This window comes from Felis catus, chromosome D3, assembly GCF_018350175.1.
Source record: "Felis catus isolate Fca126 chromosome D3, F.catus_Fca126_mat1.0, whole genome shotgun sequence".
NCBI lineage: Eukaryota > Metazoa > Chordata > Mammalia > Carnivora > Felidae > Felis > Felis catus.
This window is the reverse complement of record NC_058379.1, coordinates 52,828,473-52,852,054: the sequence shown is the minus strand read 5'-3', so window position 1 is coordinate 52,852,054 and position 23,582 is coordinate 52,828,473. Positions and strand designations below refer to the sequence as shown.

The window sequence follows — 23,582 nt, the reverse complement described above, 5'->3', positions numbered from 1 at the left end:
AGTAGCCTCAGGCATCAGGTCTGTGGCTACCGTGTGGTAGGGAAATTGTCCCAGCTCACTTGGTGGCCCAAATTCAAGACTGCTTGCCTCTCACCATCCATAAAGCAGAACCACCCACTCTGTGTTCTGTAGCTGGATAATTGACTCTGTGAACTTCATACCTGAGTGCTTTGCATTGGAGAGTATACAATAACACACAAGGTAACCAAATTTAGGTAAATGACATGCTCATTGTCACTTTACTTAGTAAATTAATACTGCTAACCCATAATTTAAAAAAATCACATTTTGATACTAATGAGTTTTGATCAAGCCTATCCAATAAAATTAACCAAATGATGTTTGAAAACCAACCTGAATAATCCTGATAATTTAAGCAATACATTCACAGTTTCCTGATTTTATTTTGGTGAATGGCTGTCTTAATGTACGCTTTTCTTACTGAGCCAATTTATCTCCATGTACGTTTTTAAGGTTTTATTTTTCTGGGTGTAGCTGACTTTGAGTATTATAGGTGTGGCTGAGAACTTGTCGGAACCAGTTGTGTTATATTAAGCAACCAAATTCTGTCATGATTATTTCTTTTTGTTTCAGACTAGGTAGAAGAAAATTGAGACAAACTTTCAGAGTTGTTTTTGTTTGTTTCTTTGTTTTGTTTTGTGTTGTTTTTAAGTTTATTTATTTTGAGAGAGAAAGAGATAGCGTGAGTCAGGGAGGGGTGGAGAGAGAGGGACAGAATTCCAAGCAAGCTCCTCGCTGCTAGTGTTGAGCCCGATGCTGGGCTCAAACACATGAAACTGTAAGATCATGACCTGAGCTGAAGCTAAGAGTTGACGCTTAACCAACTGAGCCACCCAGACACCCCGTTTTTAGTACATGTGCTGTCAAAGTGAGCACCAGAGTTGTTTTAATTTTTTTAATTTAATATGGTGCCTTATTAGTATTAAATATATAACAAAATAGAAATAAAGAATGTAAGTAATTATTAAATGTGTTCAATATTAACCACGAATTTTAAATATTAATTTGGTATAGATGTTTTTATATTAAATATATTTGAAGTTAAACATTAAGAAGACAGTTGCCACTTAGAAACTCATGTCCCTTGATATTTTGTGAGGGCCATGGCAGAGACTGCTGGCTGTCAACCAACCATCTCCTAACTTAGTTCTTCATTACAGACAGAGCTCTGATTTCATTCAGTGTGGTTATGTGCCCAGCGAAGAGACCCCGATGTCCCAACTCCCTTGAACCGAGTGTGGCATACCTTAAATTCTGGTCAGTGAGAAGTAAGTGAAATGCTGTGTATAAGATTTCTGAGTAGGGGTCTTAAAGGTGTCTTAAAGGAGCTGATTCATCTGGAAGATGTTTTTTTTCCTCCATTTGTATTTTGTTTTGTTTTAAGTAAGCTCTACAATGTGGGGCTTGAACTCGCAACCCCAAGATCAAGAGTCACATACTCTACCCACTAAGGCAGCCAGGTACCCCTGCTTCGCCCAGTTGTATTTCATGATGCCTAGAACACAGATGTGATGCCCAGTGCTCACGTAACCCTGTTATGAGTTTCATATTGAAAGCAATCAATAACCATGGAGAATGGGGGAGCATAAAGATAGAAGGAGCCTGGATCCCTGATAACTTTGTGGAGCCCCAAACCTGTCCTGGATTTCCTACCTTTAGACTTGTTCACCTGGGTGAATAAACCTTTGTGTGTTTAAGCAATGACTTTTTAGGTTTCCTGTTAAATGAAGCTGAATCTTAGTCTGATATAAAGAGAGAACAGAGATTGAATGGGAATAATTGATTTACCTAAAGCATGATTCAGTGAATTTGGGAACTCATTTTCTTTTGGCTAAGATTTTAAAATGGTTAGTCTTGAAGACATCTCAGTATTTTCTAAATTGTCTCAAGATAAAATGAAGTACTAATTGTTCCGTGGAAATCAAGAAAGGGGTATCTTTTCTGGATCTCTTGAAAATGGACTTTTCCAGCCTCTCTAAAGTCAGAATCCTGTCTGTAGGAACCTGTGGATCTAGGAGTGAAGAGACCTCTTGTATGATCTTTAATAAGTCATCGAATCTCATTTGTTTCAATCTTTTCAACTATAATATATATAGGTGTATACATTACATATGTATAGGTATATATATTTATATAATATATATAGGTATATATATTTAAAGTTTATTTATTTTGAGAGAGACAGAGACAGTGCAAGTGTGGGAGGGGCAGAAAGCGAGGGAGAGAGACCGAATCCCAAGGCTCTACACCAGCAGCGCAGAGCCTTGTGTGGGGCTCAAATTCACAAACTGTGAGATTGTGACCTGAGCAGCAATCAAGAGTCAGATGCTTAACTGACAGAGCGAGCCCGGTGCCCCAAGACACAGATTTTGAAATGTAGTGAACTACTTTTACCACTTCATCCTCTGTTCCTATGAATTGTGTGATCAAAGTAATGTGTTGCCTTATGAGTCTGAAAGATTCAATATTTTGCTCCTAATAGCCTGAGGCATGATCTTATTTTTCAGTTAATTTCAGGTAAGTAAACGTAAATAAAATTTCTTTTCCAGGGGGCCTGGATGGCTCAGTCGGTCAAGCATCTGACTTTGGCACAGGTCATGATCTCATGGTTCGTGGGGCTCTGTGCTGACAGCACAGAGCCTGGAGCCTGCTTCAGATTCTGTCTGTCTGTCTGTCTGTCTCTGTCTCTGTCTCTCCCCTGATTGTGCTCTCTCTGTTTCAAAAATAAATATACATAAAAATATTTTTAAACTTTATTTTCTATTAATCTAATGAATTTAATTTTTAGAAATCTTTTTAATGTTTATTTATTTTTGAAAGAGAGAGAGCACAAGCAGGGAAGGGGGAGAGAGAGAGAGAGAGAGAGAGAGAGAGAGAGAGTCTGAAGCAGGCTCCAGACTCAGGGGCTCAAATTCACAAACCGCGAGATCCTGACCTGAGCTGAAGTCGGACACTCAAGCGACTGAGCCACCCAGTGAAATTCACCCAGTGAATTTCTTTCATTATCTAAAACTTATGGCAACTTAAATAGACTTCAAAATGAGTAAAGTTGAGTTTGACAAACACAGGAAATTGCAGAGGTTTCAGCATGTGACAAAGAAGACAATTTTATGATGTTAGTGTATGACAAATGGTGATTCCATATGCTAATTGACTCAGCTGGAATTCTGCTCTTTTATGTTAGAGGCTATATAAAAATGTATTTTAAAAAAATGACTCCAGTGAATTGGCTAGGACTGGTCTTAGACCACTTGGTAACAGAAATAAAGGGGCTTACGGGCGCCCGGGTGGCTCAGTCGGTTAAACTTCAGACTTGGGCTCAGGTCATGTTCTCACGGTTCCTGAGTCCGAGCCCCACATTGTGTTCTCTGCAGTCAGTGCAGAGCCCCATTCAGATCCTCTGTCTCCCTTTCTCTCTTCCCCTCCCCCCGCTCTCTCTCTCTCTCTCTCTCTCTCTCTCAAAAATAAGCATTTTTTAAAAAAGAGATAAAGTGTCTTAGACAATGTAAAAGTTTATTTTCACTAAATGTAAAACAAGTTCAAAGTCTTGGATTTCTATGGACGCTTCTTAATGTCCTCGGAACCTTCATTTTTTCTGCTCAACCATCGTTTGTACGAATTGCTCCACAATCACAAGATGACTAACGCAGCTCCAGCCATCATATCCGTGCCTATGACAGGAAAAAAGACAATCCCAGTGTCATGGGATCAAGCCCCACATCTAGCTCCATGCTGAGCCTGGAGTTGGCTTGAAATTCATTCTCTCTCTCTCTCTGTCTCTCTCTCTTTCTCTCTCCCTCTGCTGCTCTGCCCCTCTTGAACTCTCTCTCCATCCTAAAAAAAAAAAAAAAAAAAAAAAAGGAAGGAGGAAGGAGGAAGAGATGACGTTTAGGGAGCATTCCAGAAGCTCTCTCCAACAACTTCTGTATATCCTTGGGAGAACTTAGTCACAATTTCATCTCTATCAACAAGAAAGAGTGAGAGAGAGGGTTTTTCAGCTGAACAGAATCAGGGCACCGTAACTAAGGGAGGGGTTTCATAATGATATGAGGTAATCTGGGGACAAATGTGCAGGAGGAATACTGTTTCTTATTTGTAATCAGTGTCACTCTGCTCCAGGCCAATACGATTCTTGACAAAATATTAATTCCTTATACATTAGTTAAGGGACTATACAGTCAGAGTGAAGAGACATGCTCTTTCACTCTCCAAGTTTGACAAAATACTGCAGAGCAAAAACATATTTTAAAAAATCAAGTAAGTAAAATTTAAGGTGTGTTAGACATTAAACTTGCTTATGTCTGCTGACCAGATGTAGCTGGCAAAGTTTGGAGGGGAGGAGGAAGGGAGAAGACGGGAAACTTTCACAGTTGAAAAAAATTATAAATACATGGCTGTATTCCAAACAAGACCTTTTACCCAAAATGTAAATTTGTGAGTTCTCTTGAAGACTTGGCAGTTCTGCTGACCCCGAGTCCATGTTCCCAAAGGCCACCAATTGGCTAGAAGTGAAAAAGTGGCATTCCCAGTGCCCTCTGCCGATGCCGGTGACCTGTGAAGCTTGCCATTCGTGTCTCAGATAGGAAGGGTGTCAGCTGCCATTTGTTATGACACTTGTACTATTCCTTCCCCCCCCCTTTCTTTTTTCTTTCTTTCTTTCTTTCTTTCTTTCTTTCTTTCTTTCTTCTTTCTTCCTTTCTTCCTTCCTTCCTTCCTTCCTTCCTTCCTTCTTTCTTTTTAAATATGGAATGCTTCACGCATTTGAGTGTCATCCTTGCACAGGGACCATGCTCATCCTCTGTATCGTCCCAATTTTAGTACATGTGTCACGGAAGCAAGCCCTGTACTATCATTTTTTGAAGGTAGATTTAGGAAGAGAAAGGAGTCATATTGTCTGTATTCTTATCTTTCTCAAAAGCAGAATAATTAAAAAGGGCTGTTTTTTCATCCAACCTGGCATATTTATTTTGATTTCTTTTCTGGCCCCTGCAGGCATTGAAGTCTGTGGCTCTCTGCACTACATGAGTTTCAATGTCAAATGAATTACATTGTCATTTGGCATCAAATAGAATTTACTTGTTCATTGTGTTCATTGTTTATTGTTTCCTCTACTCTCCCTGCATTGGAGCGTAAGCTCCACCAAGGAAGGGATCTTTGTGCCTAGAACAGTGCATAGCACATAGAGGGAACTCAATAAATGGTTTTTGAAGACATTTATTGAGCACCTACCATGTGCAAGCATTCCAGAATATTCTTTTTTTAATGTTTTTGTTTGAGAGAGAGAGAGACCATGAACAGCAGAGGGGCACAGAGAGAACGAGACATAGAATCTGAAACAGGATCCAGGCTCTGAGCCGTCAGCACAGAGCCCCATGTGGGGCTCAAACTCACGAACTGTGAGATCATGACCTGAGCCAAAGTCGGACGTTTAACCAACTAAGCCACCCAGGCACCCTCAGAGTTTTCTTTTCACAGATATTATCTCATTGAAAATATTAACAATATGTGTACAATTTAGGCATTACTATTCCTATTTACTAATAAGAAAACTGACGCTGACAGAGGTTAGCAGACTTAATCAAGCTCAGACTGGTAGGTTTTCATAGAGCCAGGATTTAAATGCAAGTCTGACCAATGGTTGCACCCTGAACATTTCTCCTCAAATGGCCTTCCATATCTATAATACAATGGAAAAAATGTTTATAACCTCTTCATCCTAAAAGATAATTATAGGAAACTATGAATCTATGTTGCTTATTCATGACATTCTACAATGTAAATTTCTTTTTTTTTTTAATTTTTTAAAATCTTTATTTACTTTTGAGAGAGAAAGAGAGACAGATCATGAGCGGGGAAAGCGGGGGAAGAGAGAGGGAGACACAGAATCTGAAGCAGGCTCCAGGCTCTGAGCTGTCAGCACAGAGCCCGACATGGGGCTCGAACTGAAGAACCACAAGATCACGACCTGAGCTGAAGTCAGAGGCTTAACTGACTGAGCCACCCAGGCACCCCTACAATGTAAATTTCAATCTTCAGCTGGTAAATGTCTATGAGAAGGAGGATACAAAACATAGACTTTCTTACATCAGAACAATCCTCTCCACACCAGAATCTATGGAGCAAATAGACTAATTGTTACCATTTGGAGTTGTCCTAGTTATCTGTATACTGCTAATAATCAAGTTTGCATCTCCAGACTGGATGTCCGCTGAATTCCACATCCATATTTCTTACTATTTCCAGCTTTATGGCTCACAGAAATATCAAACTCAGTATCCTCAGAGGCAAATTATTTAATGCTTTCACAAACTAGCATTTTGCTGCCTTCCTTCTCTTTATTACTAACAGTATCATCCACTCTTTGTCCCAACATAGATCAAACCCAGAATTCTGCAATTATCTGAGCATACGAAGAATAGAAAATTAATGCACTCCCGGAGGAGACAGATTTATAAATCAAGTAATTGCAACAGTTTGGTCAGATACCAAATAACAGAGGCACATGTCAGAGCCTGTATGCACGGAAGACTTGGAAAAGCTTTTCTTTAGGCGGGGAAGCTAGGGAAGGATCTGTGCGCAACATCAAAGGAGGCATTCTAGTGGAAGTGGAAGTAGGGATTCCCAAAACAAACAGAGCCCCAACCAAACAGCCAAAAGCAAAACAAAATGAGCAAAAAACAAGAAAACTGGAGTTCCAAGAAACACACTTGGAAAGCCACAATTACGGAGGATGGATTGGACGGCTCATAGAGCTGGATGGAAGACCAATGAAGACGGTCCAGATGAGAGATGAGGAGTCAAATACAGCCATTAACCTGGAGACCGATGGATGTGAAGCAGAGATGATGTCGAGGATGATTCCCTGGTTCCTTTCTTGAGTAAGTGGGAAGATCATGAAACCATCAACTATAAGGAAGAGAAACACAAAGGAGTTGCTTTTGTTTTTGTTTTGTTTTTGTTTTTGTTTTTGTTTTTATGGAAAGACAATGGCTTTGGTTTGAGACATTTTAAACTTGAGGTATTTGTCAGAGTTCCAGGAAGGCTTGTTCTGTCTCAAAGTCAGAAAGGACATACTTGACACTCCCCAGTCCCACCTCCCACCCTTTATTACTTCACATCCAAGTAATCCATCCCCCCAAATTAGAAGTTCATTTATGGCAGGGACCACCTTTTAAATTAACTTCCTGTCTAAGTAGCTAGTGGTATAAATTTTTTTGGTATGAATATTCAAAGGGTCTTGTCTTTCCTCTGCTCAGCAAGGACCAGCTAGACATTACCCCCTTACAGCTCTTTCCTTCTCTCCCTTCGAGGACCCCTTCACCCCTACTCTAGACTCTAGGATTTGTTATGAAAATCATGCTAGCCAGCAATATGCTAGTGAGGATTGCTATTGAATGAAGTAAAATGAGTGTGAGAAAGAAAGACACGAATTCTCTTTCAATAAATTTGTTATAAGAAAAAAGAAAAAGAAGAGATGAGAAAAAAAAGAAGTGCTCAGAGAAAGAGGAGGTGGCTTATTTTAATTTATGTGGTGATAGTTGTTGAGAAATAGAAAGAAGGAAAGAGTTACATTCAAATGTTCAGGAAGCAGCAACAAACTGAATACAGGACATTGAGAAGGACATTGAGAAGGAAGAAATCTCAATACAATGTCCTTCTCAATACAGGACATTGAGAAGGAAGAAAAGATTTGAAAGGTAGTTGTGGCATATTAAGATGACCTTTTGAAGAGGCTAGCACACACTGGAAGTACTTGAACAGGTTCGTGTTTGATGGGACTGTGTTTCCCAGAAGGCCCACTCAGCTGAGACTGTAAATCGTGGGGGCAGCTAGGAGTTCTAGCACAGTCACTGGCCAGGCAAATGTCAGGGGAATGACGGCACTTGTTTTCGGTTTTGATCTTCAGTTTTATTGAGGTTTAATTGACAAATAAAATTTATATGCACAAAGCGTACAATGTGATGGTTTACTACACATATACTTCATGACATGATTATCAGAGTCAGATTAAGAAATCCATCAATTCAGAGTTACATTTTTTTGGTGTGTGTGTGTGTGTGTGTGTGTGTGTGTGTGTGTGGTGAGAACACTTTAAGGTCTACCCTCTTAGCAAATTGCAAGTACAAAATACAATGTTATTAACTATAGTCACCAGGCTATACATTAGATCTCCAAAGCTTATTCATTTTATAACCGAAGGCTTGAACCCTTTAAATAGCATCCCCCTCTCTCCTCTACCTCTTAGCCCCTGATAATGACACTTCAATCTTCAGCAGGATAGCTATTGATACCTATAGCTTGCTCTATCTATCTCTCATCTATCTATCTATCTATCTATCTATCTATCCATCTCTATATCTATCCATCCAATATTTATTGCCTGGCTTCCCTCAAACTGATTAGATGAAAAATCCAACTATCAATTCCTGCTATTACTGTCTCTGGAGCAAGCTCCATAGAATTGTCTGAATGGAATACAGCTTCATTGCGAGCCAATGATTTTAATTAGGAATTCTGGGACTTGTTATCGATTTGAGTCTCATGTTTATGACCACTGTTTGTCAATGTTGTTCATACGCTTCCTGCAACTGGAAATTACACAAATTTCTCACTGCATATTTTCAATTGTTTTGAAGGATCACAGCCTCTTTATGGAATGCCTTCTCGGATGCCCTGGTGTAAATTTCAGGTTTGCTTATAGCCACCATTTTACATGCACTTATCTCAAAGTAATGTCATCATTTGTTAATAATTAGTCTATGGGTTACAGGTAGTTGGATAGCTTATATACATATTTGTTCAACAACTGTTTACTAAGGGCCTACACCGTGACAGGCACAACGATAACCACTGAAAGTGGAGACCAATATAAGACCTCATGAAAAAGAGAGAGAGAGAGAGAGCACAAGTGAGGGAGGGACAGAGAGAGAGAGGGAGACACAGAATCTGAACCAGGCTCCAGATTCTGAGCCATCAGCACAGAGCCCGATGCAAGGCTTGAACCCACAAACTGTGAGATCATGACCTGAGCTGAAGCTGGACACAAACGACTAATCTACCCAGGTGCACCAAAAATGACATTCTAATAGAGATAGACCAAGAAAGTAAAATCAGTAAAATATGAGAGACAGGTAGTAGGATGGAGTAGCTCATAGGAGACCAAAGCTCCCACCAAGACCAACAAGAAAAGCCAGATGAAATATAAAATTGATCTGTTTTGAGGGATCAGAAGTTGTAGAATCAACAAGAGCTAGCAAAGCTAATATTCCAGAGGGGAGAGCACCAGGGAAAAGTGAGTGTATCCTCTGTAAGATAACTTCATCTTTTTCCCGCAGGGAACCTTTCAAGATACTGGCTTGCTTCTAAGAACCCAGTCTCAGCCAAAGCATAAGGCCATTGTGTGGGAAGAGAGAAACAGGGAGCAAAATTTTAGTCATTGCACAGGGCTAGAGTGGCCGTCACTTGAGGGATTTCATATACCTCTGGTTTTCCCTTCAAGACATTTGTTGAGTTCTAAACCTTCATAGGGTAGGAAGCTAACAAACTAAGGCAAAACCCTCTGATAAACAGAAAGCCGGTTCCGCAGTCTTGTAGTGCAAGAGACAAAGACCTGCCAGGGGAAGGAGCCACAGTAAACCCACCAGGCTCTTAGCTGGAATCCAGAGAAAGTCATTGGCAGTTTTAAATTTTAACTAGGGTGCACAAGGAAGGCCTCAAAGAGAAGGAGACACAAGGGTCAAGGCTGAAGGAGGTGAGAGCAAGCAGTGTGGCCATCTAGGGGAGGATCATTGCATACAGAAGGGACAGCCCAAGGAGGAGCGTGCCCAGCATGTTCGTGGGACAGCTGAGAGCTCCATGTGGCTGGCAGCACAGCGTGTGAGGGGTAAGTAAGAATTGGAGTCTGGGAGACACGCGGTGGAATGCGTAAGGTCCTGTGGACCACAGGACCGACTCTGGATTTGGTCTAAATGAGATGAGGCGCCTCCAAGGGTTTTGTTTTGTTTATCTTTTAATTTTTGGAATCATTCTACAGGAGTTTGGGTAGAGAAATGTCATGATCTGACTTATTTTTTACCAAGGACATTATAGATGCTGGGTTGAAAACAGATTGAAGTGAGGCATGTTGGAAACAGAAAGACCAATGAGGAGGTTTTTTGAATAACCCAGCGGGGAGACAGCAGTGATCTGGGCCAAGATGGATACAGTGGGAAGGACGGATTCTGGGTGTATTTTAAAGGTAGAGTTCATAAGATTTACTGACAGATTGTATTTAGAGTAGAAGAGAAAAAGAGGAAGTCTGCAATAGGTTTTGACGAGGACAATTGGAAGAATGGAGTTGCCATTAATTGAAAGGGAAAAGAATGCGGGGTGGGTATCATTAATGGGGAAAATCAGGAATGCAGAACTGGAAAGATTAACTTTGCAATGCTTTCTACACGTCTAAGCTAGAGAGTTGGAGCCTGGAATTCAAGGGAAATGTGTGGGATACTCCTTTTGGTTTGCCAGTCATTAACATGGAGATGGTGTTTTAAGTTAGAAGTCTAGGTGAGATCAACAAGGGAGTGGGTGGGGATAGAACCAGAAGAAAGGTCCAACCACTGAGTTCTGGGGCACTTGACTAGTTAAACGTGCTGGAGGGGAAGAGGAATCAGTGAGGTGGAGAAGGAAAAACAGAAACCAAGTGAAGAATGTGTTTCAAGGACGGCATGCAAGCTCTCTGCAATTAAGATAATAACATGAAGCTGAAAAATGAATAGAATAGTAATATGGAAATCTCTGCAACCTTTGTAAAAACACACTTGGGGGCGCCTGGGTGGCTCAGTTGGTTAAGTGTCCGACTCCTGATTTTGGCTCAGGTCATGATCTCACATCCTGGGATCAAGCCCCATTTGCTGATGGTGGGGAACCTGCTTGGGATCCTCTCTCTCTCTTTCTCTCTCTCATCCCCTCCCCTGCTTGTGCTCTCGCTCTCAAAAATAAATAAATAAAAACAAACCTTTAAAAATATTTAAAAAAGAAACACCACCACATTTGGTGAAGCAGTAGGCAAGAAAACCTGATTAGAAAGGGTTCAAGCGATAACAAAGAAAGAAATCAAAGACAGTAAATCTAAAACATCTTTTCCTAGATTTTTTTTTGTAAAGGAAAAAACAGAAAAATGGGGTGTGATAGCTGGACAAAGAGATAAGGCTTAGAAAGGTAGAGGTTTCTGGTGTTTTTTGTTGTTGCTGTTTTTGTTTTAAGTTTAGTTTAGTTTAGTTTATATAGCACTAAGGAGGATAGTGATGGATTAAATTGATAACATAGGAGACAAGGAGCAGAATTGCTGGACCAATGTCCTTCAGTAGGTGGGAAGAGACAGGAATGAATCCACAAAGGGAGAAGTTGAACTTCACTGCGAACAGAGGCAGTTCTTCCGTAGCACAGAAGAAAAGGCCATGTAGATGGTACAGAGGCAAGGCAGGTGGTGCGTATGGAGAAGCTTGTAGAAGTTCACGAGAGTTTCTTTCACCTGCAAAATGGAAAACTAGGTCAGAATGGAAAGTAAGAACCAAGGGGGGCTGTACATGAGGTTTGAGCAGAGAAAAGGAGGTTATGAAAAAATTGCCAAGGAAAATGAGGCAGTGGGTGGACTAGACAGATAGGGTAAGGCTGTGGGCAGTATTAACTCCTGCTTAAAGCACTGACCATGGCCTTGAAGTGAAACTCCTGAACTTGGGTATGAGTCCAGAGTTAGCCACATTCAACTATGAGTGTGCAGCAGCTGGGAAGCTGGAGAGTTAGATTTAATTGGGGAGTCACTTTGACAAGGGATAATCAGCTTCTAGTTTTGTCAGCTCAACAGGTGTAGGAGTATGTTTTATGATTTTAACGTGTGCTTCCCTAATTTTTAAAAATATACTTCGCAGGCTTTGAGATTCCTCTGTTGTAAAGTACCTGGGCATACTCTGGCCATTTTTTCCTATTGAAGTTTCTGTCATGTTCCCATTGATGTGTAGGCATTCCTTGCATGTTCTAGATTATTCCCGTGTCTGTTTTAGTCATAGCTGATGTCTTTCCCAATCTATCATCTGCCTCTTAATTTTATTCACGATGTCCTTTGCTGAATAGAAAGTGTGACTTTTAATCTAATCAAATATATCTTATTATTATTACTATATGATATATGCTTTTTAGGTATCATTTCAAAAATCTTTCTCCACCTGTGGATCATGTAGATATTCTCCTATATTGTCTTCTGTGGACTTTATGTCTTTGTCACTACAGGAAAGTTTAACCCATCTGGAGGCCACTTTGTATGTGGTGCTAAGTAGGGAATCAGTTTTGTTTTTCTCCCATAATGATTCAGTTTTCCTAATGCCACCACTAATTAATTTCTCCTCTTCTCAGTGGTTTGTGCTGTTCACATTTTTATCAGATATACAGTTCCCGCTTATGCACTGGTCTCTTTCTGAGTTCTAAGTTAAAATCTATTAGCACATTTGTCTGTTTTTGAGCAAAAAACACACTAGAAATCCTTGGCAGGCCCATCTCACATTTTAGCAACTATACTAATACATGTCCATCATGTATGAGATCAGATTAGGAACGCTCATCTTGCTAAATTTGACCCAAGGCATCACTTTAATAGCTCAATAAATATTAAAAACAGAGAAAGAATGACAAAGAATTACTTACCAAAAAAATGCTCAGGTATCACTCATTTATTCATTCATTTACTCACACATTCAGCAAATACTTATTAGGTGTCTACTGTGGGCCAGGATTCATGATGGGTAGAGCTGGAGTTGGAAGGCTGAGCCAGAAAAAGCAAGTCTCTGAAGTCAGGAAACTGTACAGTCTTCAATAAGAAACAAATATTAAGCAAATAATGATTCCAACAAATTTAACTTTGTGACAAGTGCCCTAAATAAGAGGCAGCTGTTTAATGAGGAAGACTTGACTTGATAGGATTTGACCTGGAAGAGGAGAAAATTAAAGGTGATATTTGCAGGCTGGACAGGATTGGTAACCAAGCTAGAGAGATGGAAGGAAGTTCCAGGTAGAGGAAAGAGCTTGTACAAAGCACCTACGGTAGAAAGGGCCTGAGTGCAAAGGTCTGAAAAAAAATGCAGATGTGTTTGTGTGTGTCAATATTTAGGAGTCAAAGCAGAAGGAGCTAGCCAACGAGAATGCGTGGGTGGAGTCTGCAAGGGAAGAAGAAAAAAGTATCCTCTAGGCTAGGTTATCTCACAGAACTGTGTATTTCTTGTCTCTTGGTCCATTTAACAGAAGGGTAACATTTCATAATCCATGAACAAACTTAACACACAATTTTCATACTGGTGATTTTTAAAATCACCAATCCTTGTAGAATGCTGTTTACGTACCATTTTGAACTTAACTCGATATTAACCTTTTCTTTTACAAAGGAGTCAGCAGGATGTAAATTTCAGATAGAGAGTGATTCTTGTCCTACCCAGTTATTTTATTTTTCCTTAGGGGTTTCCCTTGAGCACGTGGCTTGTCTTGTTCACCACAGCATTCTCAATGCTGAGAACAATGCCTGGGACATAGTAGGTTCTCAGTAAATACTTGTCATATGAGCCAATTATTAAAGCAAACAAATGAAAATTTTGTAGTTTTACGTTTTTGTAAATTTGTTCATAGCACTCCTGGCACTCCATATATCAATGGCAGATGTCACGAACCATCTCTAGTCATGTTCAACACAATTGCCTCAAAACTCTTTTATTGGCTTGTTTTTATTGAGGGTGTGTTGTCAACAGTACTGTAATAAGAATTGATTTATCGTTTATCTCACACTCTATCCCTTACTAAGTTCAAAAATATCCTTTGAAATGTCATGGAAATTGAGTTTGGTTAGTACATTATGCTTTATTGAGGCCAATTTTGAAAGGAGAACTTCCAAGAAACATGGACAGCATTAGAAAAATAAAAATTTTATTTATTGGAAAATGAACGGAAAATGAACAGAATTCAAAAATGTTCTACCAGAAAAGGATTCTTTTAAAGAAAAAATTGTCTAAATTTTCAGAAAAGATACGACTAGCACGGACGGTGGCATCCCATATTAATGTTGCATAGTCAATCCCTTTGTGTCAGACAAGGTGTGAGGGTCATGTTGAAGGGAAGGGGGGTTGAAGGATTTTGGTGTGGTGAGTGACTTAACCCTGGGGTTCTGCCCCAGGCCAGGAGCTGAGGTGGGTACTAGAAAAACAGGAAGTAGAGAGCTGGGGTGGGGATGAGGCGGGGTGGGGGTATGAATGGCTTGTAGACATACAGCAGCACAGGAGGGGGGATGCCCAAACTAACCAACACTTAGGAAGCACTTAGAATATGCGAGGTCTTATTCTGTATGCCTTTCATACATCATGCCATTTAATTTTGCAACAACTCTGAGAGGTAAATGCTCTGTGCTCATTTTGTTGTGGCTATGAGAGGCTTCCCTCTGTACATGCACCTCTAAAGTAACTAGGTGATGTCCTTTAGTTTTTCTTTTCCCTGTAAGTCTGTGCTTCCTTTGCTTTTCGGTTCCATTCTGTGCCCTACACCATGCCGAGACAGATTTGCCCTGAGGATCTCCTGTGCCCACGGACCCTCCTCCCCAGGCTCCAGCGGCGGGAGGATTGGCAGAAATCATGTCGGGAAGAGCTGTCTCCATGTACACCTCAGTGAGTAACTGGGCCTTCTGGTCACCATTAATATGTTTACTTTCCGGTTTCTGAAATTAGGAAACTGGGAAGCCAGGCTGCATAGATGTGCCCCTGTGGACCTGGGGTTGCTGTTCATTCCTCTCCTTAAGGACCACTCTGATTCTGATTTTCTGTGTGTAAATAAACATCCATTTCTAGCTGGCCTTTTTAAAAAAATCAGCCGCCAGAAGTCTAAGTAGTTCAATTTTAGAAGTGCAAGTTAACCATAGACCACACCCAGTGTTAACTTTAATGATCTCACTTAACTGTGCACGAGTGTTGAGGCCTGAGAGGTTCCTTGAACCATCCAAGACTTAAAGGAAGTTGCTCCTGACTTCTGGTCTGGTGCACTATTTACTATAGCACATTGGAAAACCAGTTCAAGTCAGCAGAGTCGTCTTCACAGGCAAAAGACAAGCCATTTTTTTTAATGAGTATTTTTTATTTGTTTGTGTATTTATTTTGAGAGAGACAGTGTTGGGGGGCAGAGAGAAAGGGAGAGAGAAAATCCCCAAGAGTCTCCATACTGGCACTGCCAGCTGTGGGGCCAGTGGTGGGTTTGAACCCACAAACCTTGAGATCATGATCTGAGCCGAAACCGAGTTGGACACTTAAACAACTGAGCCACCCAGGCGCCCCATAAGTATTTTTTTAATGTTTATTTATTTTGAGAGAGAGAGAAAGAACGAGAGAGAGAAATAGTGCAAGCAGGGGAGGGACAGAGAGAGTGGGAGAGAGAGAGAAAAAATCCCAAGCAGCCTCCCCACTGCCTGTGCAGAGACAGAAGCAGAGTTCCAATTCAGAACCCCGTGAGATGATGACCTGAGCCAAAAGCAAGCGTTGGATGCCTAACCAACCGAGCCATCCAGGCACCCCAAAAGATATTCTTAAAAAAATTCTCCCACACCCATTTCATTGTCTCTTCAAATTTATACCTGTTATTTCAAAACTGTATTATAGAGGAATCCACTTCAGTGACCCTGTGGCCTAATCTAAACACACTGAATGAATTAGGCTGCTTCTTTCGGGTAAGTCCCTTATATTTCATTCTTTGTTTTAACAAAAGTCACAATACACCCCCTCCCATCACCATTTTAATAGCCTCAATTAGGTACTTCGTGCGAAAGATGAAAATAAATATCTAAGATGAATTCTTTTCAGATTGCTCTTCCGCCCTTTTCTGGAATGAGGGAAGAAAACGTAAGCTACCCTTAGGGCATTAGGGGTTAAAGGGCAAGACAAGAGTTTGGAAATGTCCTGTTGTCAAAGACTATGATGATAGCCTGAGTAGATTTCTAGAACCTGAAACTAGCTTGCTTCTCCGTCCTCTGGAAGGCTTCATGCTAGAGATCATGATGTCACTAATAGGATGAGGTGTGTTTATGAAATCATTGCTGGAAAAACACGAGGGTTAAAAAGTAGGGAAACAGAAGCATGTCAGCTATAGTCTCATGATGATGACCCAGGCTTATTTTACTAGCAAAGGTTCAATGACAAATTCTGTGGATATGGAAATAACAGAACAACTCATTATGTGTCATTCATGAACGAAACAGAGCATGGGACTAATGCATAGACTGTAAACCGTGTAGTGTTTGACATCGCTTTTGAGTTTAACTATATGGTCAGTATTATAATAATTTTGGCTCTGTGTATAATGGTATAGGATGGTACATGTTCTCAGGAACTGAAATGCTGTGAGTGACGTGGTTGGCTTTTCAAACAGGTTTCTCCAAACATCCCAGAGGAGACAAACCAAATGAATTGGGACAGACAAGTTTCTCCTTTGTGGAGGGACTTCCTGGGTTTAAGTCTGCAGTTGAAAAGAGGTGCAGGAAGGAGTCAGAATGCCCTGTCCTTGTTTTCTGGAGAGCTGCAAGCATACTGCTCTTATATTTTAATTTTCCAGGTTGAGGCCTCCCATAATTCACCTAGTTTAAGTACGATGCAAGCCAAACATAAATTGCATCCCATTCTTTTTCTTGTCTTACTGCAAACTCTGGTTTCGGTGGTAGGAAAGGAAGAGAGACATCTCCAGTAGATAGATGTCCAGGAGTCCGCTTTAGGAGATCAGTTATAAGAAGGTCGGTGGATGGCTTTAATTTGGGACAAGGGAGGGTCTTGGAGAACAGCAGGAGCTCACATTTAGTCAGCATCTGGGGCCTCAAGAGATCCGTTTTCTGTGTAACTTACCCTTGATTTTGTTATTATTATTTTGTAAACTAGATTCCCTTAATTAATTAATTAATCAATTAACGTCTTTAACTTCTGGTAATTTTGTTGCCTCACTGCCATATTGGGTATGGAATTTCTAAAAACAAAAATAAGACCCCCCAAGAAAGGTGTGCCACAGATGAAAACCCTGTCTGAACTGCACTTGGATGTCTGCAGTAAATTTACTCCAGCAGAGGCCACCGAATCAACTCTCCCTACGACTTAGGCAGCCGTTCGCATAAAATCTGGGGCTCCAGCTCTTCTGGTGTCTGCGGGTCTGTGACTGACTTCCCAACAGCTGGCGGAGCAGGCAGCGCGCGGGGCGGAGTCGGGGCGCGGGAGCGCGCCCAGGTCCGCGCCCCCTTCCCGCGGCCCGGCGCGCCCGGGGAGTGAGTCTTTGTACAGTCAGGGCTTCTGCTGGGCAGGGCCAGCTGCTAATCCTCCAGGCGGCCACCGGCGCGGGGGGGGGGGGGGGCGCATGGGGCATATAGGTGGCGTCCGCTGCTGAGAAACACCTAGCGCAGGTAAAAGGGTGGCGGCGAGAGGGAGTTCCCACCTGTTGCGCTCTTAAAGAAATGAAGACTTAAGAAAATCCCAAGGAGGAGCCGATCGGTGTCTTTCGGACGCGCCTGGAGCCCCACCCTGGGCCAGAGGAAAAGCCCCTTGGGTGCGAGGCAGGCGCTTCACCCAAAGCCAGAAAGGAAAGCGCCTCTCCCCGCGCGCCACCTCCTCCTGTGCCTCGCACTCCTCCTGCGCGGCGGGCCCTGCCTGACTCTCGCCGCGGCCTTTGGCCCCGCCGAGCCCGCTCGCCCCGGCCTCCCGGTGCAGCGCGGGTGACCTGTCCCCGAGTACTCCCATGGCGTCAGACCGCCCCACTCGCTCCCGGAGCGGAGCCCTCTGCCGGCAACTGCTGCTGACCCTCACGGTGAGTGGCCTTTCGGCTGCCGGCTCCCGCGAGGGGGCTCCTCCCGATGGGGGAGCGCTGGAAGCAGCGGTGCGTGGGGGTGGCGGGCAAAGCGGGGGTTAATGGGGCGCCGGCTGGTTGAACAAATGGAGCTGTTGGAATAGGGGAAGGTTGCCAGAAAGAGGCTGGCGACCTGGGCGCCGCGATCCCTAAGGGGAGGAGTAGTGTTGGCGGTAGATGTACTCAGCTCAGGCAGAGGGAGACGCAGGCGTGAGCTGCAAACGCCTTTCCAAAACCGTGGCCTCTGGGTACGAGCGGGGAGCGCTGCTCCTCCCGGTCTCAGCAATTCCCCGGGAAGGTACGGTCCACTTCTGCCCCGGTGCCCGGTTCCGGCCACGGCTGGGGCGAGCGCTGGGCGGACCGGACGGAAAGTGCGCGCCCTTGGGTCACAGAGTGCGCTCCTTTGCGGGGGTTGCTCTGAGTCTCTCTGAGCTTGTGTGTGTTGGGGGAGGGGGTGGGGGCAATCGGGAGAGAGAGTAGGGGAGTGGTCTCGACCCTCTGCACCCGGAAACGGTAGATGGGCGGGCCTTAGGAGACCCTTTGTATAGTTCCCATTGCGTGTCTCCGAGTGCAGTTGCCAGCCCCTTAGTCTTTAGGGAAATATTCGTCCGGATCTCTTTCCCCAGAGCCATCTGGATTCCTCTGCTCTAACTTCTTTCCCACTTTAAAGAACTGTAGCAACGACCCCACCCACCTAACCCTGGGAGCGAAAGGGGGTGGCCTTATTTGGGGAGGGACAGTACCCCTCCCAGGCAGAAAAGACTGGGATCACATGCCGGGGGGGGGGGGGGGGGGGGCGAGGGGGATGGGTGGCAGATGCTTCAGGAATTTAGTGCGAGTGGACAGCCCCTGGGAGACTTTGGGATCGGAGGTTTCCCAGATTGGGTTCCTAAATCCTCTACAAGGAGAAAAATTAAACAGACCAGGTGCCAAAGAGTATTCAACTCGGTAGTGGCGTTTCACGTTGAGCCCCAGGCATTGGAGCTCAAGTCCTCTGAAGGACAAGGGGACAAACCTGGAGAACAGACAGCAGGAAGATTTCTTCTGGGAGTGCTGGAACTGGGGGGCTGAAATTTTCGGATAATTTCGCTTCTCAGTCGCTCTTAGCTTGCAGTGAATTCCTTAAAATTTTAGGTCGTGAAATTGTAGTTGTACTATCATTACAATGTCTTTCCCTAGGAATTCTATGGACTTTAAAACCCTTAATTAAATTCCCAGGGCACATTAGTATCATAGAAAGGGCCAGGTGCACAGCAGTTAATATTTTACTGTTGAGAAAACCAAGAATGGAATAAATAACGGTTGCAAAATATGTAGTTGATGACAAAGAAATACTTTCGGTTAGATCCCTAATAAAGTTGCCACTTTTTAAACCACTGGCCATTTTCTTTGAAGGAAAAAGGGTGATTAAGCACGGATGATAATAGGCCTGGGCAATAAATAGCGTTGCTTTACATATGCTTACTCGCAAGTCTTTCTCTGTGTGATCTCAGATCCTTTCTAGAAGAACGTCGATAAACTGAATAAATTAAAGGTGAATAATCCTCATTCCTTGGCTTTTCTTAGTTTCAAGGCTGGATAGGCCAGAAGTGGGGTAGATAGGAAAAGAAGTGCTGGCTCTGACGCACCCCTCATCCTGCTGCATTCTAGCTGGAAGGCCTCGTCTGATGCTCAGATGCATGTATCGGTACAAAGTCCTGCCTGCTTCAGATGGTTCTTGTGGTGGTGAGCCTCAAGTGTGATAGATGTGCAAAGAGCATCTGAGTAGAAGATATTATTAAATAAGAAGGAGTAATTCCTCTTCACTGGGGGAACGCCCTTTACATTTCCTCCTGTTCTTGTACCCAACTAATCCTTCACCATTCTAAACATCAGCTTCTCTCCACTTCCTAATATTGCCTCACCTTGCACACGTCTTAATCACTCGAACTCTGGTTTCTACCTAAACACCTAAGGAGGCTGCTTTATCTCTGAGGTCATAAGGGATCCCCACTGCTAAATATAAACCATTCCTTATACAATTCCACCTTGTAGATCGTGTCTTTATTGAAATTCACTCCTTTTTTCTTTTGACCTTCCTGACCACTCATAATCATGCTCCCTATTACAGGTCCTGTCTGTGAAATACACAGGTGTCTACTTGTACTAAATTTATTTTGTTAGTTGGGATGTCTTCATTGAACAGTAAGTCTTTATATCTCCCTAGTATGATGTATGACACAGCATTTATTATCTTCTCAGACAATGTTGCTTTTCTTCTCGTGTCATGTATTTCAGTGAATGACACTGCTATACACCTTATTGCTCAGGTAGGAAGTCTGGAAGCTGTTTTTCCTTCTTCACTGTTCCCCTGCCCAAATCCATCATTAACTCCCGTTAAGTCTATCTTCAGAAATATCTTATGGATATCTCTGCTTCTCTCCAACACTCCTGCTATTACTTTTTGCTATTATAAATAATGTCACGGTGAATAAGCTTGTGTGCATATGTCACTTCATGTATTGGCAGGTATGTGCATAGAATAGATTACCAGAAATGGGATGGCCAGACAAAAGTATAGATGACTGTATTCTTTTGGTATATATTACCAGCTCCTTCTCACCCCCATAAAGGTTGTATATTCACTAGACAGAAAGAAATTTTATGATGGATAGCATATCCCACCATTGAGGATATATATATATATATATATATATACACACCATATATATATATATGGTATATATATATATGGTATATATATATGGTATATATATATATGGTATATATATATGGTATATATATATATGGTATATATATATGGTATATATATATAGAATTGTACATGTGTATATATATGTATATATATGTACAATACTATAGTATATTATAGTATAGTACTATAGTATGTACAGTATGCTATATTATATATTATATAGCATGTCATACTATACTCTGTTATATTATACTATGTATATATAGTATGAGACTACTTGATCAGGCAGTCATTTGGCAAAAGGTAAAGTTGAACCCATACCTCATGCAGAACACCACAGAAAAGTCCAAACAGATGAAAGATTTAAATGCACCATATGATACAATACAGATATTAGAAGAAAACATCGTGAATTCCTATTTAAATTTGGGGTTAAGGGGGCGCCTGGGTGGCTCAGTCGGTTGAGCGTCCGACTTCAGCTCAGGTCACGATCTCGCGGTCCGTGAGTTCGAGCCCCGCGTTGGGCTCCGGGCTGATGGCTCAGAGCCTGGAGCCTGTTTCCGATTCTGTGTCTCCCTCTCTCTCTGCCCCAACCCCGTTCATGCTCTGTCTCTCTCGGTCTCAAAAATAAATAAATGTTAAAAAATAAAAATAAAAAAAATAAATTTGGGGTTAAGAAGACTTTCTATGGTTCACATGGCTTAAATTTCAAAAGCCACTTATTAATATTGAGAAAACCAATTATATTCAATTATAATCATTAATATAAATATATTATAAATGTTATAAATAATATAAATCAATTATATTAAGACACACATACATAAACACTTGTCCGTGGCAAAAAAACTGAACCAAACAAAAACATTATAAGCAAAGTCAAAGGTAACTCATAAATTGTAAAAAAAAAATTTTGCAGATCATATTTTAAAAGTCTAATCTACTAATATATAAAGAGCTCTTATAAATCAAGTAGTCCAACATGAACATGGACATGAAAAACTCCCATAAAGTAATAAAAATGGCCCATAAAAATATTTCACCCTCGCTCATAATAAGAAAAGATGAATTTAAATTTCATTGATATGTCATTCCCATTTGGCAAGCATCCAAAAGTTTGACAATACAGGGTAGGCAAGAATGTGGAGAAATAAGAACTCTCATAAATTATTGGTGAGTGCAACAAAGTTACAACATTTATGGACTGTAGAGAGTTACAAAAAACACGAATAGAAACTTACTTTTTCCTTTCCGATTTGTATGCATCTAATATGTTTGTGTCTATTCATATGCAATATTGCGGTTTTAATTATTGAGACTTCATAGAATTTTAAATATCTGCTAGGGCTAACATCCTTTCATTGCTTTTCTTTTTCCTAATTGTCCTGTCTTTTCTTAATTATTTATTTTTACTTAAGACTTTTTAAATCAGCTTGTCTAGTTCCAGAAAAAAATACTGGTAAGGTTTATATTGGGATCATGAAATTTATAATTTAACTTAGTGAAAATTGATATATTTATGTTGATTTTTTTCTATCTAAAATAATATCTTTCTTTTTGTGTGAGTCTACTTTTGTGTCTTTCAGGAATCTTTTCAGATTTTTCTCCAATAGACTTTATATCTTTCTTGTTAAGTTTACTCCTTGGCATTCTAACTTTTTATTGCTTTTGAAAATAATTTCTTGGGGCGCCTGGGTGGCTCAGTCGGTTGAGCATCCGACTTCAGCTCAGGTCACAATCTCGAAGTTTGTGGGTTAGAGCCCCGCGTCAGGTTATGTGCTGACAGCTCAGGGCCTGGAGCCTGCCTCAGATTCTGTGTTCCTCCCCTGCTCATGCTCTTTCTTTCTCTCAAAAATAAATAAAGATTAAAAAAAATTTTTTTATAAATGTATCCATCATTTTTAGTTTGGGCATGGTGGGTTGTTTTTTTTTTTTTTTTTTTTCTCCTTCCTGAATGACCTAGCTGCCATTATTGGAAATGAAAATCATTTCCCTGATCCATTCTCCACACTATTCAGACTCACCTTATTCCAATAGGAAGCTGCTTATGTAATTTATCTGCTTAAAACAAACATTTGGTTTCTTATTATCTTTAGGAAAAAAAAGATCTACATATGTTGTTAACACTGTTCAGAATCTATCCCAAACCTACTTCTGTGAATCCAGTTTAAACTTTGTCCCTCTTGTAGCATCAGCCTTTCGAGATTTTGTTTTCAGATCTGTGTCATCTGTGGGTTTCATATAGGCTTGTTTCTGTGTTTGGGACATATAAGCTCTGCCTCCTTTTGACATGGCTCATGTACAGCCACTCGTTAGGTGACCTCACCTGGCTTTCACACAAGGCCATCGTATAGCAACTGTCCCTCCCTAGCAGAGCATTTATCCTACTTTACTGAAATTATGACTATGTCTTACCCTTGAACTGAATGTTTCACGAGGATCATGTTTACTGCTCTGTGTCTGGTACATAGAAGACATTAGGTAAATATTGGTTAAATGCATGAATGAATGGATGAATACTGTTCCCTAAAGTATTATCTTAATCTAGTCTTATCTCATCTTCTCTGCTGTTTTTACTTTAGTCCAAGTCACCATCCTCCCTCTCTTGGATTTCTACTGGAACCTCCCAACTGGTGTCCTTGTTTCCACTCTTGCTGCTCTACAGTCTGTTCTCACAGGGCCACCAGAATGAGTCTATGTAAATGCTCGCCACCTGATGCTACTCCACAACTGCTGCTTCTTCTTCTTCTTTTTTTAATTTTCTAAAATGTTTGTTAGCTTTTGAGAGATTGAGAGAATGTGAGCCCCGGAAAGGCAGAGAGAGAGAGGGAGACACAGAATCCGAAGCAGGCTTGAGGGTCTGAGCTGTCAGCACAGAGCCCGACGCGGGGCTCGAACTCACGAACCGTGTGATCATGAGCTGAGCCGAAGTCAGACGTTTAACCCACTGAGCCACCCAGGCGCCCCTCTCCACAGTTTCTATACCTATGGG

General features: G+C 41.6%; 1 protein-coding gene and 1 pseudogene across 2 annotated transcripts in view; one reads left to right on the top strand and one right to left on the bottom strand.

Annotated features, from left to right (window-relative positions):
* Positions 1 to 4,758: 4,758 nt before the first annotated feature.
* LOC111557434 lies at positions 4,759 to 4,859 on the bottom strand (annotated as a pseudogene).
* A 12,471-nt stretch (positions 4,860 to 17,330) lies between these two features.
* Positions 17,331 to 23,582, top strand: part of DSC2 (desmocollin 2) — a 35,965-nt gene continuing 29,713 nt past the window's right edge. The window contains exon 1 of one of the 2 annotated variants that reach the window (XM_019815115.3): positions 17,331 to 17,856. In XM_019815115.3, the coding sequence (XP_019670674.1) occupies positions 17,788 to 17,856 (69 nt within the window). In that variant the 5' untranslated portion in view covers positions 17,331 to 17,787. The remainder of the gene's footprint in view (positions 17,857 to 23,582) is intronic. The other variant, XM_011288060.4, reaches the window with a different exon arrangement.